The sequence below is a fragment of the Piliocolobus tephrosceles genome, chromosome 18 (genome assembly GCF_002776525.5).
Source record: "Piliocolobus tephrosceles isolate RC106 chromosome 18, ASM277652v3, whole genome shotgun sequence".
NCBI lineage: Eukaryota > Metazoa > Chordata > Mammalia > Primates > Cercopithecidae > Piliocolobus > Piliocolobus tephrosceles.
The window spans coordinates 28,906,509-28,919,333 of NC_045451.1; the positions used below are offsets into that span (position 1 = coordinate 28,906,509).

Sequence of the window (12,825 nt, forward strand, 5' to 3'; positions counted from 1 at the left end):
GGCTGAAGTGAATTAAAGGTTGTAGTTGTTAAAGAAAATACATGACTATTTTATAAAATTTAAAATATATATTATTTACATGTACACTGGGTCCAGTTTTCATAAATAAGTTTGATCTACTCTGAATTCTATCAATATTGGTGCAAAAGTGAATTTACTTTATATTAGCAAAAAGTAGGTTAATCTATTTTACAATCTACCCTTTTCTTCAGTTTTCAACCCATTCTCACCCCTGAATATTGGTAGAGAGGAATCAAAGTGATTGAAATTGGAACAATTTCATTAGATGGCCTTTAGAAGTTATTAGTTAAAATGTTAAGTTTTTAGGTAACAGATGCTTTTGCTGAGTCAGCAATGCTGAGATACTAATCTGAATAAAAATTTTATGATATATGGATTAAGATGATGATCCAGAAAGAAACATATAGTGAAAACATTATAGAGAATATAAAGTTAAAAACATAAAGGTTGTTCTTGTTCCAGCCAATAGATGTCACCTGCCAGGATGCCAGGAAAAAAAATCAATGTTCCTTTAGAGTGAGAGTATATATTATTCCTAAAGCATTTAATTCATCAAAACCTTGCAAGACTACACCATGTGAACACTGACCTGTGAATAGGTACCAGAGGTTGTTTGGCTCCAGTGTTTCCATCTCACCCCTGCGGGTCGTCTTTCTGTGTCGAATTTTATAGCCAGTAATAAATCCATTTTGTGTTTCCGATGGAGGAGGCAGCCAGCTAACTTTGATACTCTGTAAAATAATAGATGTAAATCAAAACATTGAAGAAAGAAAGAACAATGGGACAGGGTCAAAGAAGTAATCCAAACATAAATGTGAAGAAAGCAGAGAAGCAAGAAGTGTTAGCAATTGCCACTTAAAGACAAATTAAATTTCTTACAATCTGACACCATTCTTATTTGTCTGGTTTTAACAAAAATACACAATTCCTTTGATTGATTGAATGCATTGTCACAATTCCTTTGATTGATTGAATGCATTTTGCATATGCTGCTAAAATGACAGTAAAATATTCTAAATGGTATAAAGTCATTAAACAATACAGAATAACACTATATTGCAAGAGAGACGTCAAGTAATATTCGGAAGGTGCAAATTGGAGGGAGATATGGTATATTAGTCTGTTCTCACACTGCTAATTAAAGACATACTCGAGACTGAGTAATTTTTAAAGAAAAAGAGGTTTAATGGACTCACAGTTCCACATAGCTGAGAAGCCTCACAATCATAGCAGAGGGCAAAGGAGGAGCAAAGACATGTCTTACATGGCAGCAGGCAAGGGAACGTGTGTAGGGGAATTTCCCTTTATAAAAGCATCAGATCTCGTGAAACTTATTTACTGTCATGAGAACAGTACAGGAAAGACCTGCCCCCATGATTCAATTACCTCCCACTGGGTCCCTCCCATGACAGGTAGGAATTATGTGAGCTACAATTCAAGATAAGATTTAGGTGGGGACATAGCCAAACCATATCATAGGGTGACTGAGCCAAAGAAGAGAGCCTGAAAACGAAATACCTTTTTAAGAGATAGTAACGGAAAAGCAAGGCAATGAAACGCACGACAAAAGTTAGGGATGCCTGGACATTGTTCCTGCTTATATAACTTGGAAGGTAGGACTTCCAAGCATAGTTTTGAAAGGTTTCTACCTATACCCAGTAAAACCATGCTACTAACCCTCCCTGACCTTGGAGGTGTTGGTAGTTTTGTCCTCTGGGGATATCGAACTCAAAGGCCAAAGTTTCAGAGGTATTAAACACAGGAGAGAACAGGGATGCAGGCAAGGGTAATTAAATCAAAGATATGAGCTACTCATGTGTTCTTCCTTCATATGACACCTAGAGCAATGGCAACCAGGTATACGCTTCTTGGGTAGAATATCATATAATCCTTCTCTAGAGAAAATTATTATCTTTGCCCTAGAGAAAAAAAAAAAAAAAAAAAAAAAAAAAAACAGTCATATCCCTGATCAATTTCCCAACAATGAGGCTACTACTGATATGGACAGAAGATAGGGAAATACTGGGTAGAAGAAGGCAGTTCTCTGGCAAAAGATCCCGCCCACAAGCCTGGAAACCCACAGTCCTAAATGGGAACAGTCATTCCTGTTTTCACACCCAAATGTTGCCATTTGGCCTGCTGTGTCCCCCTATCCTGTACGCATATTAACCCCAAACACCAGGCTCCACAAGCGAATGAGTAGACTAGCAGAAGAACAGAGGAACAGAAGAACAGTGTGGCAGAGAAGAAAAGAAGAGAAGGAGCATCTGAACATCGAGAGGAGTTCAGCTGGGGATGGTCAGGTAGGAGATCAACAGTGGGATGACCAAACTCCAGGAGAAAATCATCTTCCCACTCCATCCCTTTTCTAGCTCTCCATCTGTCCCACTGACAGCCACCTCCATCTGGCAATAAAGTCCCCCACATTTACCATCCTTCAATTTGTTCATGTGACCTGATTCTTCCTGGATGCTGGACAAGAACCTGGGTACCAAGAGGGCACTAAGCTGGTTAAAACTTAAGCTGTCTGCAGATGGCAGCGCTGAAAGAGCACTGCAGTACACCCAATGGGGCTTTGAGAGTCGCAGACACCCACCCCTAGATGCTACCGTGGGCCCAGAGACCAAAAGTGCTCACCCTAGCTCCTGTCCATCTGCATGCTCCCTCTCCCATAAGGGGTTTGAGGGTGCAGCAGCCAAACAGACAAGCCACACCAGTGTCACACATCCAGCAAGGGTGTGTTCCAGGAAAAGAGTACAATCTGAAAAAAAAGACATTTAAAAGGCAATAAACAGCAGTGAAGACAATGAAGAAAATTGTAATGTGATAAAAGATTTACTATGATGAAAAACCAGACTCAACAGAGTACATACTGTTTAATTCCATTTATGTGAAGTTAAAGAACAGGCAAAAGTAATCTACAGTAGTAGAAGTCAGAATAGTTTATGGTAGTTGTTCTGGGTTTTGACTGGAAATGGGTACCAGGAGACTTTTTGGGGTGATGTGAATCTGAGTGTTGATTTCATGTTTGTTACTCAGATGGATACAGTTGTTAAAATACACATTTATGGGCTGAATTGTGCCCACAAAGGGTCATATGTTAAAGTTATAACTCCTGTATCTTAGAAGAATATGACTGAACTTGGAGATAAGTCCATTAAGGAGGTAATGAAGTTTAAATTAGTTCATTAGGGTAGGTCTTAAATATGACATGATTGACATTCCTAAAAGAAAATTAGGAAACAGGTATGCATAGAGAAAAAACACGTGAAGACACTAGAGGAAGATAGCCATCTATAAGTCAAGGAACGAGGCCTCAGAAGAAACCAAATCTGCCAACAGATTGATCTTGGACTTTTCAAGCTTCACTAACTGTGAGAAAACAAATGCCTATTTTTTAAGCCACCCAGTCTGCAATATTTATTTTGGCAGCCCTAGAATACCAGTATATTCATGAGACTGAACAGTTAAGATTTATAATTTCATTTATTTTAATTGCACCTCAACAAAAGAAGGAAGAGGAGCAGAAGCAGCAGTAGAAAAAAGAGAAAAGATTGGGGAAGAAAATGAGGATGGAAGTGTGTCAGCGCCAAATCCTGACACAAAAATAAATCAATAGATGATATCTAAAAATGGTGAATTAAAACTGGTAAACTAAGAGATGTCTAAATAAGTAGATTACTGAGAAACATAAAGGTAAATGTCAGAAAAAATAAAAATAACAACAACAACAAAAAAAAAAACAGCCAAGTATCATAAGGCAGTCTTTAGGGAATGGGGGCAGAGTTTGGGGATGGGAAAGAAAGGGTCTACTTGTTTTTGTTATAGGCTTGTTAGTACTATTTAACTTAAAAAATAATGTGCATGTAATACTCTGAAAATATTTAAATTAAGTTTTAAAATAAGCACACAGAGGTTTTTTGTTTGTTTGTTGTTTTGAGGTGGTAAAAACAAATTACTGGCTGTTAAAAAGAATCCAGACACAGCCGGGTATGGTGGCTCACATCTGTAATCCCAACACTTTGGGAGGCCGAGGCAGGTGGATCACCTGAGGTCAGGAGTTCAAGACCAGCCTGACCAACATGGAGAAACCCCATCTCTACTAAAAATACAAAATTAGCTGCGCATGGTAGCACATGCCTATAATCCCAGCTACTTAGGAGGCTGAGGCAAGAGAATCGCTTGAACCCAGGAGGCGGAGGTTGCAGTGAGCCGAGATCACACCATTGCTCTCCAGCCTGGGCAACAAGAGCGAAACTCCATCTCAAAAAACAAACAAAAAAAATAATCCAGACCCAACGTCAAATAATGGATTTGTCCAGGACCTCTCTGTCCCCACTTCAATCACGGAGCAGAGGCAGAGCTAGACTCTCCAGGGAGATAGAAATCCAAGGTCCTTCTTCCAGCTCTACTACAAATTAGCTGGTGCTCTACAAATAAGTTTCTTTGAGAGAAGAAAAAAATATAATCTAAATTTGCACTTACTTGCTGAGCACTTTGTTATTTTCTGTATAGCTGCCCTCACCCCAACACTGAATTTGAGAACACTGAAATATTACTCCCAGAGGAAATATAAGTTTAGGTTCCCTCGAGCCTCTGGTTACAACATTTTTGTCAACTGATGGGTACATAACCTCATTTTATGTGTGTTTCTATTTAATGATACCTTATTTAATAGGACAGTGTTGTCAGATCTTTAACATTGAACTTTAATGCTAGAAATAAGGCAGATCACAGCCTTCTTGCTCTTAGGAACCCTGGACAGTGCTTGAGCACTACACTCTGGGATCATTTTAAACAGAAAAATCACCAACCAAAAGCACATAAAGGCAAAAAACATGGCGCCAAATAGACTTCAAAAAGGGTGCTTGTTTACAGTATGAGGGCTAAAACAAGAAGACAGAGAATCTTCTTCTTCAACCTTAGCTGGGAACATGGACATCTGGCAACTCAAATTTTACCCTGCTCTAAGCATAACCACAAAGCATCATGGGTATTGATTTGAGTTACACATAAATTTTAGCAAGCAGGCAGGCAACTTTGCAACTACAAAATCTGTAAATAATGGGTATCAAGTGTACTTATATAATAAAATTTTTTTACTAATCTCAGAGGAATCTAGTTACATACGATTGATCTGATTAAGTTGGTAGAATATATTCAAAATATTTTTGCACTACTGAGATACTTTGTTTCTGCTATTCTTTAAGTGTGATAAATTAAGCACCACTCTTAACTACTATTTGTTAACATATTTTTTGCACTTACTTTAGACCTGGCAATGGTCTAAGCACTCTGCATTATTTATATTTTTATGCTCATGAGCACTCTGTGAGTTAAGGTCTATTGCTATGACCTTCGTACAATTAGGTAAACTGGGACAAGAATGGTTAAATAACTTAGACATGTATCCGCACTAGGCAGAATTTTAACTGAGATAACATGAGTCAAAGGGAGGACATTCTTTACTGCTTAATATTGCCTCCTATGAGAAGTTCAAGAGGCTGAAGAGTCTAATTCATTTAGTTGTTACTCATTCAACATGCATCAGTTACATTCCTGTTGTGATAAACATGTAAATAAGTCATAGCTTACCCATTCTGGCTGAGGAAAGAGACATATAAACTAATAATGAAACAACAGCATGCTAAGTTTTATAGCAGAATGTCCAAGAGTGATTAATTCTACGTCATATGATCAGAAGGACTTTACAAGAAACTCATCCTTCTAGTGTGATTGGGAGTTCATGGAGGGGTTGGGAATGGTATTTAAAACAGGAAATATCAAGAACAAGCTGAAGGTGTAATGACAATGTCAAGCATCTTCAAGGGAAGCTCATGTAGTCTCTTAGTGGCTAAAGTAAGGGATATATAGGACAAGGAAAAGGAAAGGTAGATTGGGAAAAAATTACAAATTTTTTCAGGCCATGCAAAAGAGAGAGAAGGTTGGATTAATGTGTTCATTTAAGGCATTTGGCTAAGTTATTTGGGAGATAAAATAATGCATAAAATAATAGTATAGAGTCCCTGGCTATAAAGAACCCGTAGCCTTAAATACACACATGCCCATCTATGTCTTTCTTCCCCACCGTTCACACATGTAGGCGCACATGTGTGGACATATTCTTTACTCCCCAGTGTTTTAGAAACTACGAAAGAAAACCAGAATTAAAAGAGTAGTCATAGTTATGTTTCACTACTCATCTTAGTGGTGAGCAGTGAAATGGCAGATATTATCACCATTTATGATTTTACAAAGGAAATTGAGGCACAGTTAAATGAAGGATAGGCCCAAGGTCACCTTGCACTATCAATGGAAGACTTCCCAACTGTGGGGTCTAATGTTCCTTTCATTATTTCACACTAAAATAAATAATAACAGGGACTTTGCTTGGCAATTATACTCATCTATTTTGTCCTATTAACTATGCTCTTTAAAAACTTCAATTTAAATTATTCTTTTAAAATACATCCAATAAGCTTTCCCATACAAAGCCCTTGGAAAATCAAGGAGGGACACCTTCTGAAGACAACAGCTGTAGTAAAGTAAAAAAGTAAAAAGTAAATTCAAGTCTAAAAGGAAAATACAAATGTAGATATTAAACCTCAGACCAAGAATTAGAACCTTTTAATTTCCAATTAATGTTTTGCTGTGACTTTGCTGAGTGACCTTCTGTGAGTCCTTTTTTTGTTTGTTTTTTTTTTTTTTTTAGAAGGGTCTCTCTGTGTCACCCAGGCTGGAGTGCAGTGGTGCAATCAGGGCTCCCTGAAGACTACACTTCTCAGGCTCAAGCTATCCTTCCACCTCAGCCCCCCGAGGAGGTAGGACTACAGGCAGGAGCCACCATGGGCCTGGCTAAATACTTATTGTATTTTTTTGTAGAGACAGGGTCTTGTCATGTTGTCCAGACTGGTCTTGAACTCCTAGGCTCAAAGGATCCACCCGCTCACCCTCCCAAAGTTCTGGCATTACAGGAGTGAGCCACCATCCCCAGCTATGAGTCTAATAAGTGACCTGAATCTCCATGCACATACTGAAAAAGAGAGAACAATTGTGCTTAGTATGTCTACCAAGTGTAAATCACTTGATCTGCCTGGAGAACTTAATTATACTAATGATTACATGAGTAATAGTTTTTGACAATTTTTCTTTATCGTATTTGAGGATTTCCAGTGATTGCTTAAATTATTCCCACATAGCCAATACCTTAATATCAATGCCAAGCAGCAATTAATTAATAGAATCAGTTATACACTCAACACACCAGGAAGGAAACCCCCTGAATGGTTATTATTCATCTTTGGAAGTGATTTTTATCAGTTTTATTCATCCTCATCTGTAGGTAGCAGCTAAGTTTATTAGCATCTTTTGTGTTTTCTCATTGATTTCAAGCCTCAGCAGATCGCAAAGATTCTGGTAGTTAAATTCTTTCTTCTTAGGTTCTTTAGGAGATGATACAGCTGGAGGCTCCAAATTATATTATGTTTTAGGAAGTTAAATGAAAGCATTGAGGCATTCTTTTCTTATTTAATGGTGTAAGGCATCTTATTTTCTACATGAGACCTATTTTGCCACTGCCCAGTAGTTCAGACGTCATTTCCCATTCCCTCAGCCAGCCACCAAAAGCTGTCGCTGTTACGGGAACATTATTGTCAAACAACCTAGCTTTCATGGGCAATCCTGGCAATGATTTTTATTAAAAGTACTTAACACATGACCTTTGACTTTCGAAAAATCAATTCCAGTAGCTGTGACTTGACTTTTGGTCATTTTATTACTTGAGAGGTAGAAATTAATCCTTATCACTTACAGTGTTCTATCTGAATTAAGGAATAATTTCAGTTTTCTTCATATTTGGGAAAAAAGAAGAACTGCAAAATTTAGCTTCCTTTAATTCCTCCATCCCCTCTTTGATCACCATAAAAATTATTTATTTGCCAAGGAAACTTGATGGAAAAGAGTTAATTGATTTACAACAAAGTGTGTCACTGGCCAATCTCCCAACTGCCTGGGATAGTCCTGTCCAATTCAATGATGTGGTGTTAGCCTTTTCCTGGGATCCATTAAACCATTGTTTTTGTTTGTTTTTTTTTTTTTCTCCACTGTAGATGTTAAGAGTAGTAAGTGAAGAAACAGGAAAATAGGTTGATAAGCCCACCACTCCAATTTTTTCTCAGAAGTCACATTTCATAACTTACTATATTTGTAACTCCACATCTCCCACCGCACGCTGACATTCCGCCTTACTCTCTCCAGAGTGACCTTCAGGTAAAGACAAACCCATCTTGATCCTCGACAAACACAGTCAGTTACTCTAGCAAAAAGTCTTTTTTTAGAAAGATGGTTTTATCTAGATGGAATTCCCATAGGAAGCTAAGGAGGGCCCTCTGAAAGTCCTTGCAGCAAGTAAGAATGCCTTGGCTGGAACACAGCAGGAATCTACGAATCTTGAAAACTAATTTAAAATCAGTTTTGGACTTCTGGTGACTTAAGTCTCGTAGGAAGTTGCCTTCAGAGTAAAATACACTCCTATGCATGAGGTCCTGAGAATTTTCGTGAAAGTGTGCCCATCAGTACTTTGAAAGAATTTATTTTCACTGAATCCCTTTTCTGTTCAGTTATGTACATTTCCTCTGACACTAACCTTATTCTGACTTTGATTTGTTTATTACCCAGAATATTGCCATAGCTAACTGGCACCGCGGCCTCTTCTGTCACACTGCTCACACGCATCTCCGTTACCTTTCTGGTCAGTGTGTGACCCCGAATGAGCAATGCAAGCCTTCAGAGACTGAGTTTTCTCATCAGTAGTATGAGCTAATAGCAGTCGCTCCCTCGTAGGATTATGGTGCAAATTAAAGGAGACAATGAGAACTTGTGAAGGTCCCATCAGAGTGCTGGCACATAATAATTATGTAGTAAATCATAACTACTTTAAGGGAAACTGGGAGGAAAAGAGAACTTGAAAAACAGAGAGTGACAGTGAGGCCCAGAGATCCAGAGATTGAGAGATTGTGAGGGTGGCAGGTAGGAAGAATAAAGAAAAGCAGAAGTGGAAAAGAGCAGGAAGGAAGGAAGCAAGACCATATACAGTAGCAATGCCCAGAATATGGACCTACATATTGGTGCACTGACCCAACAATTGAACATTTGTTTCTACTGTGAACTGAAAGGAACACTGACAGAGATAAATTGTCGAGCAACACTTTTGTAACTTCTATGAATATTTTTGAGCAACTTCCTCTGTGCAGAGTACCATTCACATTTCTTACTGTACCAAATAGAACCTCCAGGCATGGGTAGTGAAGAAACCTTGGGATACAGCAAAATAAGAGATCCCCTATATAGTTTTGGAGGTAGACTTGACAGGATTTGGTGAATTATTGAATGTCAAATGCAAAGGAGGACAAGTCATCAAGAATGACAGGTTTCTGGCACAGGCAACATGGTAGATAATAATGTATTTACATGGATAGGGTTTTCTGAAAAATAATCCACTTTCCAAAAGAGAAAAAAAAAAAAAAAAAAAAAAAAAAAAAACACTGGACCCACCTACCAGATATTCAACAAATGGCAACACTTGGAGGATACAGAAACAAAAATTATCCATATGGATTCATACTGTTTAATGTTGGAAAGGGCAGTTTTCAAATGTCATCATTCAGAACAAATGTCAGACTCATAATCTCAAAATTATAAAATAGCAATATTTAATGTTTAACTTACAGTATCTAAATACTTGGTAAATATTTCTATAGATCTTGAAAACATCTAACTGAATTTCAAGATAGAACATAAATATCTATGAAAATCTCTATTATGTGTATGTGTAAACAATTTTCATTAGCAATTTTGCCTTTCTATAAACTATGTAAACCTATAAACTTATTTTACTAACCCAGCATGGATTTGATAAAATGTCAATAAGGTATAATAAAGGCCTACATTTTTTCCTACTGTTATATGCTATTTTTGTTAATTTGACATATTTTTAAATTTAGCATTATAATTTCTTGTATTAAGGGAAGTTAGAAATTTGGGTAGAATACTAAAATTGAGATCCGTAATTTCATGTAGACAACTGTTAGACAAAATGTTTCAGTATGATTCATTTCCAGAGTGAAAACTCTGACACTACTATGCAAAGTTTGAGGTAAATATTTGTGCAATAATAAAGTATGGTTATGTAACATTAATATCTGATTTTAAATAAAATTTTCTGAAGATGTCTTAAATTGAAGCAAGAAACGTTGCTTTGTTAAAACATAAAGGCTAAGCAGTTATGATTTTATTTAATGGCTTGAAAATGATACGAACATTTCTTCATCAATACATTTATACAGTTCTAAAACAATCTTACCTTTATCTTTGCCCTGGTGGCCCCTGGTTCTCATAAACAGTGCCAGTGGAACTCTTACCTAGAGACTAAGCCCCTCCTTTACCTACCCTGGGAGAATCCTTTCCGTGGTTATGCGAAAAGCTAAGTCAACCTGGGACAATTTCTCAGATTGTTCAGCTTCAAATCAAATAATCTACTTTGATTTGGGTCCAAGCTCTTATAATTGGGTTTCTCTGGTGGGGACACTGCCTTTTTTCCAGGTGAATCCCCCTTCATTTTGTTAATCCGCCAGGTCCCTCCAAGACATGCAAGGCTGAGTCCTCCAGCAATGACTATCCCCTCTGAGAATCTATCAGAGACTGGCTGATTTCCCTTCCAATATACACCACCCTTTCTGAAGTTAGGCACGTTACCTGCTTTCACGCTCTGAACCAGCAAAACATACTAGCCTTCTGATTCACAACCAGAAATGTCTCTTCAGTCTTTTTTGACTCCCCTGTCAGGTATAACTGCTTTCTACCACTCCACTTCCCTGGATACTGTCTTTTTGAATGATAGCCTTCATCACCTCACTTCTTCCGGTTTAGGGGCATAGCCCTCCTGCCACTGGCTCTCAACTCCATGCCTGTTCATCCCAAAGATCTTTTTCAAGTGTATACAATCAACACACTTCAGATTAAAAACAATCATTTACAATAGTAAGAAATGTTATCTGAATTATGCTCCACTTCTTATATGTTCCATTTTTATATTTTTTTAGCCAAACTGAGCTAAATTTAAATTGATTTGGGGAAACTGATATGCCACCACTTTTCTCTGCTCCTTTAATCTAATTCTTGGAACTCAAACTTCATAATTCTAAGGAAAAAAAAGGAGAAACTATTAACTTACCCAACCCTCTTCATTGTGGAAGCACAGGGGACTTGAACCAGTAAATCAGGGTCAAATAGGTTTCCAGACCTTCACTGTGAGATCCCCAATCTATGACTGTTCACAGAGACACAGGCAGCCCAGTGGAGACTAATAATTTGATAGTCTGGTAGGCTAATATTTTGCACACTTTCAAAGTAATATTTAAAAAACTACTTTTTGTGTTATTTAAATATGAAACTCAGAGCTCTATCAGGAGAAAAGTGGACAATAGCTGAGAGTAGCCTGCAGACATCTCTCTGGTGATGAGGCTAGCCCCAAACTTGCATGTCAATTCTGGACCATAAACACTAGAGATCCCTGGACACAAAAAGGGAAGCAAAAGACACCGGAGCCTACTTGAAGGTGTAGGGTGCGAGGAGGGAGAAGAATGGAAAAATTAACTATTGAGAACTAGGCTTAGTACCTGGGTGATGAAATAATCTGTACAACAAGTCCCTATGACAAAAGTTTACCTACATAACAAACCTGTATATGTACCCCTGAAACAAAACTAAAAATTAAAAAAAAAAAAACTAGTAATATATTTAAAAATTTAACTCCAAATGTTAAATAAATCTCAGATCCTAGGCACAGATGCACAGAAATATATTTGAAGTCTTAATTTTTATACCTGGTGAGGTACTTAGAAAATCTTATAAGATGTTCTATCTAGCTGCATTCCTATTGCTTCTTGGCTTTTTGGCTAAGATCAAGTGTAGTGTGCATTTCTGAATCATTTAGAGAAAGACAGAATAGTGTTCTGCACATAAAAGATATTCAAGGAGTATATGAAGATGGATGCATACTGTTCTACTCTCAGCTTTTCATTAATTTGCTAAGTGACAGTAGAAATTATTTACTTAGCTGCATTAATTGTATATATTACAAGATTATACCTATCTCTCCCTAGTTATTGAGAGGTGTTCAATGAGGAAGGTCTTAGAAAATTGAAAACACTACAAAATACAAAGTTTTGCTCTTATTTTAGTTTTCACTTGTCATAATTGTCATGATTAGCAGTAGGAGTAGTATGGATAACTGTTTTGAACACAAAATGAAATTAAAAACTGAAGCAAGTTTTCAAAGAATTGAGTGATCAAGTCACTTTTGCCTCACATGATTGGGTTTTGCAGACATAAAAATAAATAAATGGAGGAGTGATTCTCATTGTGGCTGAATTATCTTCATAAATACTTAATCTGATTGCAACAAATAGATTACAAATCTTGATAAATGTTCTTTTGCTTCTCAAAGACCATTCAGCATTGTGTAAAGATGTGTTTTTTGTGTGTTTGTTTATTTATTTATGTATTTATTTTGAGGTGGAGTTTTGCTCTTGTCACTCAGGCTGGAGTACACTGGCAGGATCTCGGCTCACTGCAAGCTCCACCTCCCGGGTTCAAACAGTTCTCCTGCCTCATCCTCTCCAGTAGCTGAGATTACAGACGCCCACCACCATGCCTGGATAATTGTTTGTATGTTTAGTAGAGATGAGGTTTTGCCATTTTGGGCAGTCTGGTCTTGAACTCCTGACCTGAGGTGATCTGCCCACC

General features: G+C 37.5%; 1 protein-coding gene and 1 pseudogene across 1 annotated transcript in view; one reads left to right on the plus strand and one right to left on the minus strand.

Annotated features, from left to right (window-relative positions):
- The window catches only part of DCC (DCC netrin 1 receptor), a 1,259,004-nt gene that overhangs the window by 273,583 nt on the left and 972,596 nt on the right, over positions 1-12,825 (minus strand). Inside the window, exon 13 of the mRNA XM_026455168.2 lies at positions 611-752. Within this exon, the coding sequence (XP_026310953.1) occupies positions 611-752 (142 nt within the window). The remainder of the gene's footprint in view (positions 1-610; positions 753-12,825) is intronic.
- Positions 11,956-12,130, plus strand: LOC111539788 (annotated as a pseudogene).